General features: G+C 36.1%; 1 protein-coding gene across 10 annotated transcripts in view; it reads right to left on the reverse strand.

The window, feature by feature from the left end:
- Positions 1–21,156, reverse strand: part of CCDC88A (coiled-coil domain containing 88A) — a 144,429-nt gene that overhangs the window by 21,299 nt on the left and 101,974 nt on the right. For 8 of the 10 annotated variants that reach the window (XM_021717151.1, XM_008067207.2, XM_008067204.1 and 5 more), the window contains 7 exons: positions 20,364–20,505; positions 15,912–16,079; positions 12,696–12,857; positions 10,670–10,947; positions 10,307–10,450; positions 4,040–4,226; positions 872–1,017 (listed from right to left, as the gene is read on the reverse strand). In XM_021717151.1, the coding sequence (XP_021572826.1) occupies positions 872–1,017; positions 4,040–4,226; positions 10,307–10,450; positions 10,670–10,947; positions 12,696–12,857; positions 15,912–16,079; positions 20,364–20,505 (1,227 nt within the window). The remainder of the gene's footprint in view (positions 1–871; positions 1,018–4,039; positions 4,227–10,306; positions 10,451–10,669; positions 10,948–12,695; positions 12,858–15,911; positions 16,080–20,363; positions 20,506–21,156) is intronic. The other 2 variants (XM_021717152.1, XM_021717150.1) reach the window with 1 other exon arrangement.

Raw genomic sequence — 21,156 nt, forward strand, 5'->3', positions numbered from 1 at the left:
TATTTTAGAGAAGAAGACACTAATGATCAAAGAAATGAAGCAACGTGTCTATGGTAACATAGAGAGTTGAATTGGGATATGAATTAGGAACTGTATTTTTCAACATCAGTGTTATTTCTATTATACTACAGTGCTTCTCATTTATGGGACAAAGGGAAGAGGTGAACTTAGTAGAGATGAATCATCATGTAATAAATACAGTGACTACCTACTGAAATGCCCAGGCCCTAATTCCTGAGTCCTACCAGATTCTTTCACTCTCAATGAAGAAACAACTTATCAGTAATTTAAGCCCTATCAATTCTCTCTTGTAGCCTGATCTCAACTGCTTTGTATGGCATAGAAAATCCTTTGTGAATGGGCTTTTTTTTGAAAATCCTTTGTGACTGTTTAGCCAATTCTCCCTTCCTCAGTTTTGCTCCAGAAAGAACAACTAATTTTTAGGTCCTCTACCACACCACAACATACTTTCATCACAACTTCACATTTTTGCATTGCAGCTCTCTTTGCCTGGCTTGCCTCCTTAATAAACTCCTACTGAATATTTAAGTCTCAGCTCAAGTTTCATCTTTGGAAGTCTATATTTCTATGGCCTCCTATGCATACCTCCATTATAGAATGATTGTATTTAAATGTTTATTTGTGTCTCTCACTTCATATTACTAATTCCTTAAGAGGAAGACTCATGTGTTTTCATGTTAGTATTTCTGGTTATTAGCATAATGCCTGGAATATAAGCACTCAAAAAATATATGTTGAAGTAATAATGTTGACAATCAATAAAAATTAGCATGAGTTTTCTCTGCCACTGGGTATGGCAATGATCAATTCATTAGTAGTATTTCAGAGTGCAAAATTATTTGGTACCTACATGTACTGTCTTTGTTCAACATGAAAAAGATCCTTGCTTTCCATATTCTGCTCCAATAGTGTTCTGTTCTGTAGCATTAATGTCTGAATTTGATCTAGTAGATGTCGATTTTCTTCTTCTAAATTTCCTTTAAGTTGGCTTAGCAACTGTTTAAACACAAACATTTATTTTTTTAATAAAATAACATTTACGTTTAACATAAATCACCTGAAACATCTGGAAAATATAAAGTACTTCACAAAGACTTAAGTCTTTCACTGTTTGAACAATCAGATGTACTTTAATCAGTACATGAGTGACTATTTTAGTGATAATGACAGCTACAGTACTGGGTTACATATTGTATATATATTTTCTTAATTCTCACAAATACTGGGTATAATATTTAATAAATTATCTAGTCCTATGAATACTTTAAGTCTTCAAAACTGTTCAACTTATAGTACAGTCCAAAAGCTAGATTCAGATATCTGGTCTTCTATTTAAATAGGTATGAATGAATATTGGACAATCTAGTTCTCAGATCTATAAAATGGGGATAACCTCCATCCACCAAGATTGTTACAAGGATTAAATAATATCTGTAAAGTACCTGGTAGCAAGCCTATTGCACACATTAATTACTTTTTTTTTTTTTTTTTGAGTCAGAATCTCACTCTGTCACCCAGGCTGGAGTGCAGTGGCATGCTCATGGCCACTAAAGCCTTGCCCTACTGGGATCAAGTGATCCTTCCATCTCAGCCTTCCAAGTTGCTGGAACCACAGGCATGCGCCACCATGCCCAGCAAATTTTATGCATTATTGCTGAGATGAGGTTTTGCCATGTTGCTCAGCCTGGTCTCAGAACCCCTGAGCTCAGGCAGTCCTCTCATCTCTACCTCCCAAAGTGCTGGAATTACAGCACAGTAATTACTTAATATGTCTCATTCTTTCCCCAACCACTGCTTTAAAGAAACCTTAAAGATTATGTATATTTTTTATGGCTTGATCAAAGAGTGAGGTAATTTAGTCAATGGTTGGTATTAATAACTGGCATTACTGGTAGTTGAGTTGCCAGCAGCAGTAGGCTTTTTTAAATGCATTCAGTAGATATTGGAAATATACTGTAGCTAGGCCAGAAGTTCCAATAGAAGTCAGAAAGCCCAAAGCAGTGATTCTAAAAATTTAGCATCACTTGTAGCGTAGATTTCTGGGCCCCAGCATTCAAATCCAGCAGTTCTGGAATAGAGCCTAGAGATCTGTATTAAAAAAAAAAAAAAAAGTAAACATGTCACAACACATACCTGACCCACCCCCACCCTCCAAAAAATAAAAAGGAAAACATTCTGAATAATTTCAAAAGGTAGGAAAAAATCAGGGAGAATGATACTATAAATAACCATAAACAACTATCTGGATTCAATAACTACCAATATTGTACCATGTTTAATTTATCTATACATTGCTAAACTGAAATACACCGTAAGTGGTAGATTCATCAAAAAACTGAATGTATTTATTCTCTTCCCTGTAACTATACAGGGAACTATACTTGCAATGTGACTTCTCACTAGTTACATGAAGAAGTGGAATCTATTTCCCTTCTTGAATTTTGAATTCCTTTGGCCAAGAGAAAGTGGTGGAGGTGATGGTATGACAGTTCCAAGCCTAGGCCTCAGGTTGCCTTGTATGCTTCCACTAAGTCTCCTGGAAACATGCTAGAGGTATAGAGACCATATGGAACAGAGAAGACCTATCCAAGCTGAGGCCACCATAGACCAGCCAGCTCCCAGTGTACTTGCTAGCTAACTACAGGTGCAGAAACAAATCCTTGGTCCATACATCAGTGAGTGGATTAGCACATGTGCTCAGCCAACCCAGATTCATGGGCAAAAATTATGTTTATTGTCTATTATCACTAAGGTTCTATGACTGCATTACTGTGTCAATAAACAACTGATAAAATGTATGTAAGAACAGAGAATTTTAAGTGTACACAGATCTGGATGAATTATCACAAAGTGAATATGTGTGTTAAAGAAGTACCCAGATCAAGAAACATTATTTGTATTCCAGAAACACTTGTTGTGCTACCTTCCAATTACTATCCCTTGCCACCAAAGTTAGCTACTACCTCAACCTTTTACATTATAAATTTTCCCACTTTCTTCAACTCACGTCATTATATGACTTAGTCTCCAGCAAAGGATTAAATTTGACCCAAGGTGTGACAATCAGCCAGGGATGTACAGATAGCTAAGGCCCTCTCAGATCTCTTCTGAACAGTCTTCCAGATCACTAGTGACGTGGGACTTTATCAAGACCCACTGTGGCTGTCTCATTTCTTGGAACTCCCAGTTAAATTTCTGACTATTTCCATCAGTCTGTTACTTGCCTCAACCAATATTTTATCCTCAGGCTATCTGATACTTGACCTTTGACAACTCTCCCAAGCATAGGCATTTCTGTGCTCTGTTCCAAATCAAGTCAGTCTCTCCAGCAGAAAAGCTGATAGTTTCCACAGCTCACCCTATTCCCTGTCAGAACTACCAGGCATAGGAACCAGCAAAGGGGGAAAGGAATGGGAGGAGCCACAAGATAAAATGACTCATCACAACCATAGTTTCTCCCCAAGTTTGAGTGGTGTTTCCTTAATAAATGCCTCTCAATTGGTTGTATGCCTTTGTTAAGTTCTAGAATTCTAAAATGATTGCTTTTGATAGTTTTGTCCAATTTTATTGTTTCTCAGGAATTTGATTTGCCATGTTCCTCACTCTATCATTCTGGAAGTATACCATCCTAATTATAGTTTATATTTAGACTTTTATAACTCATAGGTAGAATATCTGTTCTGTATCTTCTGAGCTTTGTTAGATAATTGTATGTGATATCAAACTAATTTTTCTGTTGGTTTAAAACTTCATTCCAGGTGTGAACATTTTTCAATAAACAATTTTAATATTTTCAAAGGATTTAGACATACAAGTTGAAACTAGTAGTTTTAAAAAAAGGTTGAAATTAATGATACAGGAAGATTTTCTGAATTATTTGAGTTTCAATTATCCCTGACCAAATTCTTTTAGAAATACTCTACTAAATATATATTGCTATTGTCATTATAATCATTCACTTTTTAGGTATGACTTGATGCCTAAAAGAAAAAGAGTGATTAAACTTGTTAAAGCTCACCTCACACTGGTTATTCAACTTGGTTGATGTGATATCCAATTGCTGATATTGTTCCTTTAGCTTTGAAAATTCAGCTTCTAATCTTGTTTGTTCCAGTTTCGAATTATTTAGAAGACTTTTCAAATTTTTATGGTCCGTCTGTAAAACTTCAGTCTCTTTTAAAAGTTGACTATAGGTATGATTCAACCTATAATTAGAAATCACAATAGAAATTGAATTAGATTCCCGTAATAGCCTTCAGTATAACTTACAAAATGTGAAATGCTGTAAATAACATTCAGACATACTTAGAATAAAATACTGTTTTGCCAGTTCTACACATCAAAAGTCAGTTTCTAGTCTGAAGAAAAAAGATTTTTAAAAATCCTCTGAGACCAGCCTGGGCAACTTGATGAGACCTCATTTCTACAATAAATAAAAAAATTAGCTGGGCACGGTGGCACATGCCTGTAGTTCCAGTTACTTGGAAGGCTGAGGTGGAGGATCACCTGAGCCCAGCAGGTTGAGGCTGTGGTGGCCGTGAGCGTGCCACTGCATTCAGCCTGGGCGACAGAGTGAGACTCCAACTAAAAAAAAAAAAAGGAAAGTCCTGAGCATCTTTCCCTTGAAAAGAATTGTTCAGCTTGGGAGGCTGAGGTGAGTGGATTGCCTGAGCCCACGGGTTCGAGACCCGCCTGGGCAACTTGGTGAGACCTCATCTCTACAATAAATAAAAAAACTAGCCCGGTGTGGTAGCGCATGCCTGTAGTTCTAGCTACTTGGAAGGCTGAGGCGGAAGGATCGCCGGAGCCCAGCAGGTCGAGGATGCGGTGGCCGGGAGTGGCCACTGCACTCCAGTCTGGGCGACAGAGTGAGACTCCAACTCAAAAAAATAAAAAATAAATAAATAAAAAACAGATGCTAACGAGGACTGGAGAAAAGGGAATGCTGCTATACTGTTGGTGGGAGTGCAAACTAGTTAAACTTCTGTGGAAAACAGTATGGCAATTTCTAAAAGAACTAGCAATTGACCTTCCATACGACCCAGCAATCCCCCTTCTGGGAATATACCTGGAGTATACCTGGAGTTACTCAAATGACTGCAAAAAAGATATCTGAACATGCATGTTTACTGCAGTACTAGTCACAATAGCAAAAACATGGAACCAACCATGCTGCCCATCTAAAGTGGATTGGATTTAATAAATGTGGTACAAATACACAAGGGAATATTATGCAGTCATAAAGAAGGACAAAAATCATGGGCTTCACAGCAACCTGGATGGATTTAGAGTCTGTCATACTCACGGTCTATCACAGAAACAAAGAACTGAGTACCACATGTTCTCACTCATAAGTGGACCCGGAACATCTTGCATAAAAGGAATTGGCAGTACCGGGACACTATCAGCAGGGGCAGCGGGGGAGAGGCACATAAAATCAATAAGTGTGCCTGATCCTAATCCAGACAACGTGAGGTCCAATGGGAGGCCCAAACTTCACCTGTTCGTAAACCACTTATGTACCCAAATCCTGACTTGTGCCCCACATCTTTACATTTTAAAAAAATTTTTAAATTTTAAAACAAGCCATTCATAAACCAGGAACTACCCAAATATGCATTGAAAGACTTCAAACTATTAATGCTTATAAGGGGCAGCAACTTGGAAGGGATGCTATGTTGAACAGTCTTCTTTCAATCTAGAACTATTAACTTGCCAAATTAGTCATCGAGTAAATAAGTCACAGGCTCAAATTTCTCTCTGCCAGGCTTCACAGATACCAACTTGTGTGCTAATAGTATCAAGGAAAATAGTCATTGGAATCCAAAAAATTCATTCGTGGTTCTCCAAGTGTGGTCCTAGACCAGCAGCATCAATATCACCTAGAAAATTGTGAGTTTCCAAATTTTTGAGCCCCACCCAGACCTACTGAACCAGAAAGTCCAGGGATAGAGCCCAACAATCTGTAGGTTAACAAGCCCTCCAGCTGATTCTGATGGTCAAGAAGTTTGAGAACCACTACATTAGACTGAGAGCAAAAGTGGCACAGTGTTCTTGTTTGTAGACAAAACCTTAGGGACCTCAGGGACCTTAACTAGTTTTCAAATGTTTTAATACGACTAAAGTTTCAATACACTGTGACTGAAAATCACAACTAGTGAATGCATGACCAAGACAGTGTAACTCTTCAATTTGTATTTATAGGCTTATTGTTTAAGAAAGTTCCTTTTTATTATCCTTAGACAGAATAGATGAATGTCTTGGTCAAGTCGAATTTCCTGTAGTACTTGAGTAGTTCAAACGCTCTCATAAAATTTGAGCATATTTTTATTTACTAAAGACTCCCATCAAGGTGAAAGCTCTTATGATTAGTCTTGGTAATAGAAATGTAAATTAAACTCAGTTCATTCATTTTAACAAACTCCTTTCTGGTTTTGCCTTTAGTAGTATTTGAGTCTAGCTATTATGTTAATACCATGCTTTATAAAGTTTATGATTTATATGATAGCATGAGATCAAAATAGATATTCAGGAAAAATAAAAGCTGGCATTCTTTATAAGGAATTACTAAAAAAATCTGACAAATGATTGGATTGGCAGTAAACATCAATTTTTTCTTTTTACCCATTTTACCATCAGCTACACAAGTATTAGAAAGAGTGTAAACATCTCCTAAGAACAGGCTGACCAGTTTTTAATTGCATAAATACCATGATTTGTAGACGTTATATAAAAATGAAGATTTATTGCACACATTACACCAGTGTTTACTTCACATATGTGTAGGAGTGAGAAGAAGAGCACCTTGGCAGAAGGACCCAGAAGTCTCTGCTCTAGAATTCTATCACCCTCCATTACACTTCTGGGTTGTTGGAATGCCCAGATAGTTCAGAGGAAGCACTGTACAAATATTTTCTGAATGAGCTGGATTTTCCTGAAAGTTTCTCAACAATTACCAATGTTAAATGCACTGTTCCTATCACAAACCATAGTTTGTGAAGTTAAAAATAAAAGCAGACTAGAAAATTACTCCTTTAAAAAAAAAAAAAAGAATTATTCAGTCTTTAAATATGTTGAAGTAAAGGTACTCAAAATTTCACATATTAATAAGAAAGTATTTAAAGGACAAATGAGAGTATGACCAACCCATAGAGAATTTAAAGATTCTAAAATTTATCATGAATCAAAGATTAGAGCAAGAGAATTAGCCAATCTAGTATGGAATACTATGTCAATATGTTAGCTGATAACTGAGATATAAAGGTTTAAACCAAATTTTGGTTGTTGAGATTTCTGCCACTGTGGCAAATTATTCATATTTATGCATTCTCCAATTTTTTTTCGTTAAAAAAAAAAAATCGCACTATAGTTTTTAATTTTTCTCCCCAAAATTCACCTTCAGAATAAAGTTCACTGAACTCTAATGGTAGGGACTGACAAACCTTTTTCTGTATGGACCAGAGGGTAAATGCTTTAGGTTTCGTGGGCCACATGCAGTCTCTGTGGCACACTGCTTCCCTTACCCCTTTCCAATCCATTAAAACATAAAAACTTTTTTTTAGTTTTGGGGCTGTACAGAACAGACTACAGACTAGGTTTGGTCTGATGAACTGGCTGTATTTTATCAGCATCTATTATATGGCATGAAGTTCAGGAACCCGCAAAACAGACAGGTAGCCAAACAAAATAAACTTTTGCTCTCGGGGGTCCTTGTTCATAACATGTAATAATTTTTTTTTTTTGAGTTGGAGTCTCACTCTGTCGCCCAGACTGGAGTGCAGTGGCTGCTCCCGGTCACCGCAGCCTCAACCTGCTGGGCTCCAGCGATCCTTCCGCCTCAGCCTCCCGAGTAGCTGGAATTACAGGCGTGCGCTACCACACCCGGCTAATTTTTTGATTTATTGTAGAGATGGGGTCTCGCCTGCCCAGGCGGGTCTCAAATCTGCGGGCTCAGGCAATCCACTCACCTCAGCCTCCCAAAGGCGCGGGATTACAGGCTGAGCCACTGAGCCCGGCTATACTATCCTTTAAAGCTGAGGACATTATTACCAAAATGCAATTCAGTGAATGTAATTCTAGAGAAGCCAAGACAACCTATTCCACATAAGAAATTTTTGTGATTTGGCATTATCTAAGCTTAAACTTAAGCCATTTAGAGGAATGGCTGAATTACTATTATCTTCAGAAAAGTCTCCTGAATACCTTTTTTTGGTGAAACAGCACTTTAATGCTTTACTTAAAGCCTTTTCTTTCCTCAGAACACAGACATGAGTCTATAAAAGTTGAGCAAAAACAGAGAGAAAATAGTCTATTCAAGACTGCTCTTCCCATCAAGCCTGGAGAATTTTTTGGGTCAGTCTCGTGCTCAATTTATTCATGATTTTGGCTGAGTTCTTTCTCTGGAGGCCCCTCAGTAATATACACAATTACATTCCTGGAAGACCGAAGTTCCCAACCTGTCCCAGTTATGTTCAAATCCCAATAATGGAAAACAGGTTAGGTAAATGATGGCACCTCCACAGTAAATGCATTACTCAATGTCTGGTATGTAATAAAAATTACTCTTTGTATTATATACCTTGTCACAACTTGGTCTTCTACTGCATACACTGTATATCCTATTACTTTTGATTTAGCTTGGTGTTGAGCTTGTGGAAATTCAAAACCCCCAGTAGAGAATTTCTAGTTATAACAATTACAAAACTAAATTCAAAACAGTTGAGCATGAAAACAAAGATGGCTCTAGATTAGGGATGTATTTTGAAAGGAAAGAAACAGTCAGGCGAGGTGGCTCATGCCTGTAATTCCAGCACTTTGGGAGACGAAGGTGAGCCCAGGGGTTTGATACTAGCCTAGGCAACTTGGTGAGACCTCATCTTTACAATGAATCAAAAATTAGCTGGGTGTGGTGGTGCATGCCTGTAGTTCCAGCTACTTGGAAGGCTGAGGCAGAAGGATCATCTGAGTCTAGCAAGTTGAGGCTGCCATGACCATGAGTGTGCCACTGAACTCCAGCCTAGGCAACAGAGTGAGACCCAGACTCAAAAAGAAAAAAGGAAAGGAATACAGTTTAAGCCCCAAAATGGATTGCATTAAATTCATAATAGGACAATTCATAAATGACCACTCCTTGAATTTTGGTGCTTCCTTTCAACTCATTAGCTGTGGCAATGCAAAGGATTAGGCTATCTAAACATTTTAATGGTTTCTGAAAAACTTTTGAAAAAGTATCCTTATGAAGCAAGCTAACTGCAATTGACAAGTTTTAATTTCCCAAGGCATTCAATTAAAAATTAACTATCCTATGGCAATAAGAGACCATTAATACATAAGACAGTTAAAATATAAGTACAAATCAATCAGCAGGGCTGTTCACTTGTAGCAATTTCAAAAGAAAAGAACTGAGATACTAGATTAGTGAAAGACAGAGAAATAATCAGATTTAATTAATTTTATCTCAATCAAGTATGTAAATGTTATCAAGGTGAAGAAATCTTCTTATACAATGTGACTTAAAAACTTAATTAGCTGACTATGAATGACTGGAAAAGTATTCAGCCCTAAAAAGGAATGAAATTCTGTCCATTTGCAACAAAATGAATGGAGTTGGAGGTCATTATGTTAAGTGAAGTAAGCCAGGCACAGAAAGACAAATATCACTTGTTCTCATTGATGTGTGAGCTAAAGTTGATCTCATGAAGGTAGAGAGAGCTAAAGTTGATCTCATGAAGGTAGAGAGTAGAATGATGGTTACTAGAGGCTTAGAAGGGGAATGGGGAGACTGAATGATGGGTACAACATCAAAGGAATAAATTCTAGTGTTCAATAGCACAGTAGAATAACCACAGTTAACAATAATTTACTTAAATTTCAAAATAGCTAGAAGAGAGGATTTGGAATATTTTTACAACAAAGAAATTACAAACTTTTGTAGATATCCTAAACACCCTAATTCGATCTTTATTGTATAGCTCTATCAAAATATCACATGTACTCTGTAAATATGTACAACTATTAAGTAACATTTAAAAAGGTATTAGTTCAAAAAAAACAAGAGACAAAACTGAGAGTAATTCAATAACTTACTGCAGGATTTTGTTGGGTAATTTACTTATTGCACTACAATCTTTTTTTTATTTTTATTTTTTACTGTGAAACGAACTCTACCAAACAGTCTATTCTATATTTTAAAATTCTGAGTTCAAATTATGGTTGGTACTACAAATGAGCAATATATACTTCGGATGTAAGTAATGTTCCAGAAATAAAATATATAAATATTTACCTATCGTTTTCACCACAAAGTTTCTTGTATTCTGCAGCTACTGTCTCATGGTTTTTATTTTCAAGCAGCATTTTTTCTTGTTCCACTTTGAGCATTTTTTCCAGATCTTCCAATTGTCCTTTCTGTTTCAGTAACTGATTGTAACTGGGAAAAAAGGTCAGATATTTGGCTTATAATATTTCCAAAATAGAAAATATTTTAAAAATAAGAGTCATTTATTAATAAGTATCACATAAAACACATGACAATTTATATATACTTCCTAAATAAATTGCCTACTTAGATGTGTTTAATATATAAAATTCATTATACTTCTCAAAAACTGGTTTTAAATTCACAGCACAACAAAATATAATAAATTACCGGTCTTCAAGGTCTTTATGCTCCACCTCAAGATTTTTGTGGGCAGACTTCAGAGTTCCATGTTTAGAGATAAGAGATTCATACTCTGAAGCCTGCCGTTCATGAAGCAGTTCCAACTTTTCATGATCTTTGATTAAAGAATCATAGAGACATTTTAGATCTTCTCGCTCTTTGATAACAGATTCATTTTCATTTTCTAAGGAAGACTGCTGGATTAGGAGTTGTGCATTCTGGTTCATAAGCGAGGTACTTTGGGAATTAAGGGTGGAATTTTCAACCTATAAGAATGCATATTGTTATTGGACATAAGAAAAATAGTTCATATTCTTTTGTAAAAATAAAGATTACAACGTTAACTTAAGAAAGATCTAAATAAATTATAGCAGATATATTTACATTATACTGGGAAAACTTGTATTTTAGCTTCTGGAGGTATTATAATATAGACACATTCATATATATATATGAACACATATGGTATATATAAGTACATATTGTTTTGGGTTGAATTTATTTTGTTTTATTATTTTTTTGAATTGGGGTCTCACTCTGTCTCCCAGGTTGCAGAACAGTGGTACAATCACATCTCACTGTAGCCTTGATCTCCTGGGTTCAGGTGATCTTTCCACCTCAGACTCCTGAGTAGCTGGGACTACAGGTGTGATACCATGCTCGGCTAATTTTTTAGTAGATATGAGATCTGGCTATATTGCCCACGCTGGTCTGGAACTCCTAAATTCAAGCAATCCTCCTGTCTTGGCCTCCCTAGGTGTTGGGACTACAGGAGTGAGCCACCACACCTTGCCTGAATTTATTTTAAATAAAGGTAATTACTAATTATTTGTATTCCACTTATGAAAAAGTATAGAATTTGAAGTGCTAGTTTATCATTTCTAGGATTGAGGAGTTAACAGAAGTGAAAAATTACTTTTAGAAATTTCTCAAGAGTCCAAATTAAGTTAGTATTTACTTTAACAATGCAAGGGGTTGATACTGATCAGTATCAATACCAAAGAAAAGGGTTACAAAAAGAACTTTTTGATACAGAGAGAGAACTTGCTTCTACTCTTTAAGAGGTTTCAGAGAGTTGCACTTTTCCCCATCTTATTGTTCTATTTGAAAAGACACTTGCAGTCTTAAGTGAAGAATGGATCCTTTAAAGTAAGGACAAGTCTAAAGACAAAACTCTCACGTTGTCTTGCTTTCCAATATATAAACTGATTAAAAAGTTGTAAAAATGAAATAAATAGTACGCTGCAATCAAACTCTATAGGAAGGGTTTCTACCTGATTAGTTACAAATTACTGAAATACTTGAAAGACCATCAAGTAAATACAATTTATTTTTATGTATTTATACTGAACTTATTAATATTTAGAAGTTCTGACATTTTAAAATATGCTGATGTGTGAAAGTTTGCATGACACTAAGTAAAAATATTTCCATTTATCTTCAACTAATTGTTGAAATTATTCACTAAAAAAGAAACAATGTTTCCATGTTTAGCCTCCCTTATTTTAATAGCATAATTCAAGAGGTTAAGGCTGGGCATGGTGGTGCATGCCTGTAATTCCAGCACTTTGGGAGGCCAAGGTGGGAGGATTGCTTGAAGCCAGGAGTTTGAGACCAGCCTGAGCAACATACTTAGCCAGGTTTCAATTTTTTTTTTTCAATTAGAGTCTCACTCTGTTGCAGTGGCACACTCATGGTCACCTCAGCATCGACCTGCTAGGTTTCAGTGATCCTTCCACCTCAGCAACTACAGGGTGCACGCTATCTGCAACTACAGGGTGCATGCTACCATGCCTGACTAATTTTTTATTTATGGTAGAGATGACGTCTCACCAAGTTGCCTGGACTGATCTTGAACCTGTGGACTCAAGCAATTCACTTGCCTCAGCTTCCCAAAGTGCTGGGATTATAGGCTGAGTCACTGAGCACGGCCATTTCTAATTTTAAAAATATTGTTTTAATTTTTAAAAAGTAAAGCATTTGAGTGGATATCCCCAAAATATTACATTACAACCTGAAGCTTGGCATTCTGTGTTTGAAGTGTAGTATTCTGTTCTTGTAATGATACTGTCTGCCTCTGAAGTGCAAGAATCTGAGCCTGCAAATTACTGTTTTGTGTCTCAAGTTGCTTCAGTTGAGTTTTCAATGCTTGCTTCTCGGCTTGCAGCGTAGCATTCTTAAAAAAATAAAAAATGCACATATATTAAAAATCAAAGCAACATGAAATATATTTATTTAGCACACTGAATTTTATACAATAAGCATTTATTACCATTACAATCCAAAAAATATCCAACAATCTTTTCTTTTTTTTTTTTGAGTTGGAGTCTCACTCTGTCACCCAGACTGGAGTGCAGTGGCCATTCCCGGCCACTGCAGCCTCGACCTGCTGGGCTCTGGCGATCCTTCCGCCTCAGCCTTCCGAGTAGCCGGAATTACAGGTATGCACTACTACGCAGAGCTGATTTTTTGATCTATTGTAGAGATGAGGTCTTGCCAAGTTGCCTGGGCGGGTCTTAAACCCACAGGCTCAGGCAATCCACTCACCTCAGCCTCCCAAAGTGTGGGATTACAAGATGAGCCACCGAGCCCGGCTTATCCAACAATCTTTAAAGTAAAAAAATTTTTTGCCCATCCCAAATTGTAAACAGACATATTCAATCTATGAGAAAGATTGTGCCTGTGTCCTGTCTCCATTATAATGTCCTACATATAAAATATTCCATTCTAAATATATTTATTAACACAATTATTAGAAAGTTGTATAGTTTTAATACTGCTCAAAAGTGCCCACAATACCTAGAATAAGTGGGGCTGTGTCCAGTCAAGGAAGTGTAACCTTTTCTAATTTGCTCAAAGATAAATGTATACATAAGTGAGTGGTGGTCCCAACAGCAAAACTAAGTATATTCCAAACACAAATATTTCAAAGAGAAGCAGGTTTACAGTAACAATCTTAACCACCTGTTTAAAAAATTTAGTCCATAACAGTCCTAACAGATGTTAAATATTTCCTTTAGTTATTTTTTCACAGTACACAATTCTCACTAAAACTCTATTTCAACTAAAGAACTTCTGCAGCACACCCAAACAAAACATACCATTTTCAATTTTTCCTGTACATATAGCCATATTTAAATTTTATACTTATAAACAGGTGAATTACTATGCAAACCAAAAATCACTTTATTTTTAAAATGCTTGCCACAGGTATTATGTTTTTAGGACAAGTTCTAAATAAAATTTCACAAAGAATAAATTAGCATCAAAAAGTATAAACAAAGAATTATCCACAAAATGGAAATAAAACTTTAATATACGAAAAGGCCATAATTAATCTATCAATGCACGATGCATAAAAAGTTATAATGAATCACAGCAGATCACTCTTATTACATACATATATATAAAGCTAATATTCACTTTATGGGTTTTATGTTATATAAAAAACATATATATAACATATGTTGGGGATAACTACTTTCCTGGGGGAAGGAGTTAGGAAAGACCTTTTGCAGGATATATGTGATATGACCGACACACAGACAAACACACAAAGGTATGCATATATATCCTCTATCCTACCAATCTCACCATCAGGAACTTAGCACCCTATGAACATGTTTATACATGGATTTTTATTGCAGCAAAACCTGAAAAATAACATCCAGAAATGTGGGATTTACTTAAATAAACTCTATGTGGAATAATAAGTAGTCATTAAATAAAATAAAATAAAATACATGTATATCTGCTAAAATAGATCACCAAGATAACATAATTGAAAAAATAAAAATAATTTGGTGTAGCATGATCCCACAGGTATAAATTTGTAAACACTTCTCTATACTGGTAAACCATAAATATTTTTCTAGGAAGATAAAGTGTTTATCGTGATTCTTTTTGAATAAGAAAGTAGAAATAGGGCAACCCTCTTGGGTTTCCTCCCACTGTGGGAGTGTTTCTGTCTTCTTAGTAAATCCTGCTTTCTTTAAAAAAAAAAGGAGAAATATATGGTATGAGAATTAATTTTTGATTTTATGGTTTGAAGTTTTTAATTAAGGACATTACTTCTATGTTAAATTAAAAACAATAATGACCACCACAACTATTTTACTTGTTATCATGTAAGTTCCTTAAGCTCATTCATTATTGTTGTTGAGCTTGTTTACTTACTGTTTACTATCAAGTTGTTTGTTCAACTCATTTAGCAAATATTTATAGTGTCTACCAACTACCGGGTACCAGATACTAAAGGCACATTGATAAAACGAAAGACAAACAACCTGCTCTCATAGAACTTTTTTTTTTTCCAACAGACAAACAGCAAGTAAACGAATACAAAAATATAATCTCACTAACGAAAAGTGCCATGAAAAAACTAAATAAGGCAGTGGAGCAATAAGGTATAGATTAGGTTGGAAATAACTACTTTACTGGGAGAAGGAGTCAGAAAAGATCTTTTACAGGATATATGTGATATGACGTCCAAATGCTTAGGGAAGCCAGTCATATGTTACATGTAGGGGACGCAAAGAGAAAAGGTTTTGACAGAAACAGACCAACATGATTTTCAACAATATGAAAAAGGCCAATATGACTAGAATATTTACTTATTATGTGCCATGAAGTGTTTAAATATTTTCCAGATATTAATAGATAATATTATACCTAGATTTTAAAAAGATGGTGGATAAAGGAGTGGTATGGTATAAGGTCAGAGATATAGGCAGGACAATGTCAGGAAGAACACAGATTATATTTAACTGAAATGGAAATCCACAGATTTTAAGTTGTGAAGTGATACAATCTGGATTTTTTAAAAAAAGATTACTCTGGCTACTGCATTGAAAATAGGTTTTTTTGTGGGCTAGGAGTAGAAGGGAGGAGGCCAGTTAGGAGGATACCTTAATAGTTCAGAGGAGAGATGATGGTGTTTTGACTAAAGTAGTAGCAGCAGAGATGGAGAGAAGTAGATAGGTTGGGGTTATTTCCAAGATAAAGCTGATAAAGCTTACTGATGGACTTACATCAGGTTGAGGGAAACAAGCATATTAAATTATTAGTTCTTCACTCTTTTTTATTATATAATGGATCAGTCAAAAAAAGTATAAAATGAGCAAAACTACAAAACCAGATTAGATACATTTTCTAATTTATCTAAGATAAATATATTAAATGATCCTTTGTGGAAAAAAACTACTCCCACTAAAAATTTTAAAATACTTACATTTCTTTCTACTTCAATTAATCTGTCTTTAACTTTCAAAAGCTCTCTGGTTGTTTCTTGACTTTCTCGCTCCCATTTGTTATTATCTTCACCAGCTATTGGAGGAGAGCTCTGTACCATCCTTTCCTCATCTTGCCTTTGTTTGAGAGCTTCATAATTTTTTTTCACCTAAATTTTTATTTAAAATATTTTAATGAGGAGAAGAAAAATCATTAAAGTTGTATTTCTCATAATTTGACTCTGCACTGGTCTGATGAATATGACAATTTACTTAAAAATGTGATAATATAATTATAATCATGATCACAGTTTGTACTTTTTGAAATGCATATCCTTTCCTCTTAGAAATATAAAATAAGTCGGGCTCAGTGGCTCAGCCTGTAATCCCGCACCTTTGGGAGGCTGAGGTGAGTGGATTACCTGAGCCCGCGGGTTCGAGACCCTCCTGGGCAACTTGGCAAGACCTCATCTCTATAATAAATCAAAAATCAGCTGGGCGTGGTAGCGCGCGCCTGTAGTTCCAGCTACTCAGGAGGCTGAGGCGGAAGGATCGCCGGAGCCCAGCAGGTCGAGGCAGTGGCCGGGAGCGGCCACTGCACTCCAGTCTGGGCGACAGAGTGAGACTCCAACTCAAAAAAAAAAAAAGAAAAGAAAAGAAATATAAAATATATTCTGAGCCGGGTTCGGTGGCTCAGCTTGTAATCCCGCACCGTTGGGAGCCTGCGGGTTCGAGACCCGCCTGGGCAGCGAGACCTCATCTCTACAATAAGTCAAAAAATCAGCCGGGCGTGGTAGCGCATGCCTGTAATTCCGGCTACTTGGAAGGCTGAGGTGAAAGGATCGCCGGAGCCCAGCAAGTCGAGGCTGCGGTGGCCGGGAGCGGCCACTGTACTCCAGTCTGGGCGACAGAATGAGACTCCAACTCAAAAAAATAAAATAAAATAAAATAAAATATATTTGCTTATGTGCCATGTTCCTACAATATATTTTGAAATTTCAAATCCTATTGTTTGTGATGAAAATGGCCCTGAAGAATAAATTAAGAGGATATAGATATGGTGCTAAACACTAACAATTCTTTTTAGAGCTATCTATAACCAATTTAGAAATTTCACACAGATCTCTGTGTAAAAACAAATAAAGATTTGACACAAGATAATAATTGCTGTGTTTTTTTTTTTTTTTACTATGAATCTTACTCTGTCTCCCATCTCCCATCTCCCAGATGGCCGTGAGCGTGCAGTGGCACACTCATAGCCATTACAGCCTCGAACTGCTGGGCTCAGAGGATCCTTCCTCCTCAGCCTTCCAAGTAGCTGGAACCACAAGTATGCACCACCATGCCCAGCTGATTTTTTTTTTAATTGTAGAGATTAGGTCTCACCAAATTGCCAGGCAGTTCTTGAACCCCTGGACTCAGGCAATCCTCTCACCTCTGCCTCCCAAAGTGCTGGGATTACAGGTGTGAGCCTCCACGTCCAGCTAATAATTAGCTGTAAAGATATGTCTTATTCAGGATATTTTAGTTTTGAGTTGGCTCTCTTAAAGTAGGTTTTAATCACATCAGAAAATCCTGGATAAGATATATCCTTGTATTGCTAAACACAAACAACTTATTCATCATACAGGACCAAAATTATCAGTTTTAATTTAATAATGCTCTATAATTTAAAGTAGCTATTAGTATATTACCTTAACTCTTTAGTTTATCTTACGAGATGTTTACAAAAAATTTCAAATTAACTCCAACCTTTATATTAAGGCAAGGACAGAAATGTTTACTAGTTCAATGTCTAATGCAAAACTTAAGGAAGTCTATGACTCTATAATAAACTAATATTGCTACCGCTGAGTTAATAATAAAGTGAGACTAAAGAAAAAAGATGTCAAGATAGAATGTAATGTAAAGTTTGACAAGGGATCTAACAGGTGTTCTAGGACCCTAATTTTCCAGTTTACTTTTTTTAAAAAAACACTTTTAACACCCAAATAACAATAGCTGAGGGACATCATTTCAAGTCTTATACATTACATTAATTCCCACAAGATCTTTTTTCCTAGGCTTAGAAAGGTTATAAACATATGGCATTATTAACTCAAGGCCTCAATGAAACTCAAGGCCTCTCATGCAAGCCCACTGTCTTTTCAAATACATAACGGTTCCTTTATGTATTATTCATCAAAATCTTTAATTTATGTTCACATATGAAATAAATAAACCTAGATATAAATAAACAAGATATACATAATCATAGTAACAAAGTAATTTAGCATTAACTAACAAAAAAAAAAATTTTTTTTTTTGAGACGTCTCACTACACTCAGGCTAGAGTGCAGTGGCCCAATCGTAACTCACTGTAGCCTTGAACTCCTGGGCTCAAGCGAGCCTCCTGTCTCAGCCTCCTAAATAACTGGGACTATAGGTGGGGGCTACCATGCCTGGCTAATTGAAAATAATTTTTTTTTTACTGGTAGAAACAGGGTCTTGTTCTGTTGTCCAGGCTGGTCTTAAACTCCTGGCCTCAAGCAATCTTTTCACCTCAGCCGACTAAGGTACTGAATTACAGGTATGAGCCACTGCACCCAGTGGAGATCTTCAATTTTAACAATATTGAGTCTTCCAATTCATGAATATAGTACACCTCTCTCTTTACAAAGGTATTCATTAGGTGCTTCTAGTATAGAGTTCTTGCATACATTTCCTTAAATTCATTCCTAAGTATTTCATGTTATTTGTATGGTATTGTAAAAGTATTTTCCTTTTAAATTTCATTTTCTACCTTTTCATTGCTTACATATATATAAATACAATAGATTTTTACATGTATTGAACCTTTTCCTACGACATTAATAAGTTCACTTTAGCTGCAGAGATTTTCCTGTGAATGCCTCAGGATTTTCTGTAAATATAATCATATCATAGGTAAATAAAAGATATTTTTACTTCTTCCTTTCAAATCTGTAAGCCTTTTATTTCTTTTTCTTATCCTAGTATATTGTTAGGACTAATTGCACAACATTTAATAGAAAAAGTAACAGCAGGTCATGCGCAGTGACTCACACCTATAATCCCAGCACTTTGGGAGGCCGAGGCAAAAGAATCACCTGAGCCCACAGGTTCGAGACCAGCCTGGGCAACCTGGCGAGACCTCATCTCTACAATAAACCAAAAAGTTAGCTGGGCGTGGTGGCATGTGCCTGTAGTTCCAGCTACTTGGAAGGCTGAGGTGGAAGGATCGCCTAAGCCCAGCAGGTCGAGCCGCGATGGCTATAAGCATGCCACTGCACTCTAGCCTGGGTGACAGAGTGAGACTCCAACTCAATAAAAAAAGAAAAAGTAAGTAACAGCAATATCTTTGCTTTGTTTCTGATCAAAGGGGGTAAGTGATATGTCTTTCACAATTAAAAAAAAATGTTAGCTACAGATTGTTCACAGAAGCTTTTCACTGGCAGATGCTCTTTCTACTTATTCTACCAATTGAGAGATTGGTATGAAACTCTCTAATTGTAATTGTGGATGCCTTTCTCCATGAAGTTCTATAGATTGTTTGCTTCATGTGTATTGAAGTTCTGTTATTAGGTGTACTAATAATTAACCTTGTTTATGTCTTCGTGCTGGAATAAGCCCTTTATAATTGTGAAATGAGCCTCTTTAGCCCTGGTATTATTGCATGCACTAAAATTTGCTTTGTCTAATATTAATGTAGCCAATCTAGCATTCTTTTGATTAGTTAGAATGATGTATCACATTCCATCGAGGCCTTTTTATCTAATTTATTAATCTATGCCTTTTAAGTGGGATGCTTAGACCTTTTACATCTAATTTACATGCTTTGGTTTAAAACTGCCATTTTATTATTTGTTTTCTATTTGTCCAACCTGTACTTTGCTCCCAGTTTCTTCTTTTTTGCTTTCTTTTGGATTTTTTTATGATTCCATTTCATCTCCCTTAGGGAAAACAGTTGCCTCGTTCTTGCTTGCTTACTTCACTGAGTAATGCCAACTATCACAAGAAAAAAGACCTAGAAAAGAACCTCAAATTTGTGAGGAAATCAGGTAATGTCTTATACCATGCATATAATCTTCCTCTAGTTGGCATCTTCATACCCATATTTTTGCCTACCAAAATTTTTCCTGGATTGTCAAGAGGAAAAGAGGGCCAGTGTGAAGTGTCATGATCACATTGAGAGCTTTTCCCAATAAGATAAGTCTGCTTCTTCCTCATTCCACCCCTACAATTTTGATATGTTCCTAACTGCATGAGGGACACTACACACAAGAAACAGGACTGAATAAATTATATCATATCCATAGGACAACACTGTTTAAGAATACTCTGAAATATATGAAAAAACACACTAAAATAAGTAAAATGTTTACATTTTTATCTTCTACTTTACACATTTGTCTAAATATTTACAAAATAATATTCTTTCCAAGAAAATCACTTACTGTTTTAAGTTCTTGGCGCAATTGTTGGTTATAATTAGTGGATTCTTCTAATCGAGCTTCTAAAGCAGCAATTTTTTCTTCCTTTATTTCAAGGGACTTCTTAAGAGTGGATTCTAATTTTGATTCCAAAAGTTTGTATCTACTATCCAAATACAAAAGTAATATAGTTCATCACTGGAGGTCACAAAATTATTTTAAAAGATAATTTACAAACACAAATATTGAGGTCATAAGTGGGTCTTACAAAAGTCTTTTTTTTAAAGCAGCAAATTAAATTATCTTCCCCTGAGTGCCCTATCCCTCTTTTAAAAATATTCCTAGTCATGAAACAACAAAATAATTAAGTGCAGAGAGGTCCAGGTTATGGCCTAGATTTTCAAAAGCAATTATTAGTGGTCAAAAATTGAATCTAGAAGATCCAAGTCCCAAAATATTCCTTTCAATATTATAAGAATTGTAACTATAAAAAGAAGCGGTGAATGGATTCATTACATCATCAAGCACTTGTCTGTGATATCAGTGTGTAAAGTATTTATACAAAGACCCACGAACAGTTAAGACTTAAGACTCACTGAAGACTTTTTTTTTTTTTGAGTTGGAGTCTTGTTTGGTCGCCCAGACTGGAGTGCAGTGGCCGCTCCCGGCCACCGCAGCCTCGCCTGCTGGGCTCCGATGATCCTTCCACCTCAGCCTTCCAAGTAGCTGGAACTACAGGCGCGCGCTACCACGCCCGGCTGATTTTTTGATTTATTGTAGAGATGAGGTCTCGCTGCCCAGGCGGGTCTCGAACCCG

The sequence above is a fragment of the Carlito syrichta genome, unplaced genomic scaffold, assembly GCF_000164805.1.
Source record: "Carlito syrichta isolate Samal-C Ts95f unplaced genomic scaffold, Tarsius_syrichta-2.0.1 Scaffold309408, whole genome shotgun sequence".
Classification (NCBI taxonomy): Eukaryota; Metazoa; Chordata; class Mammalia; order Primates; family Tarsiidae; genus Carlito; species Carlito syrichta.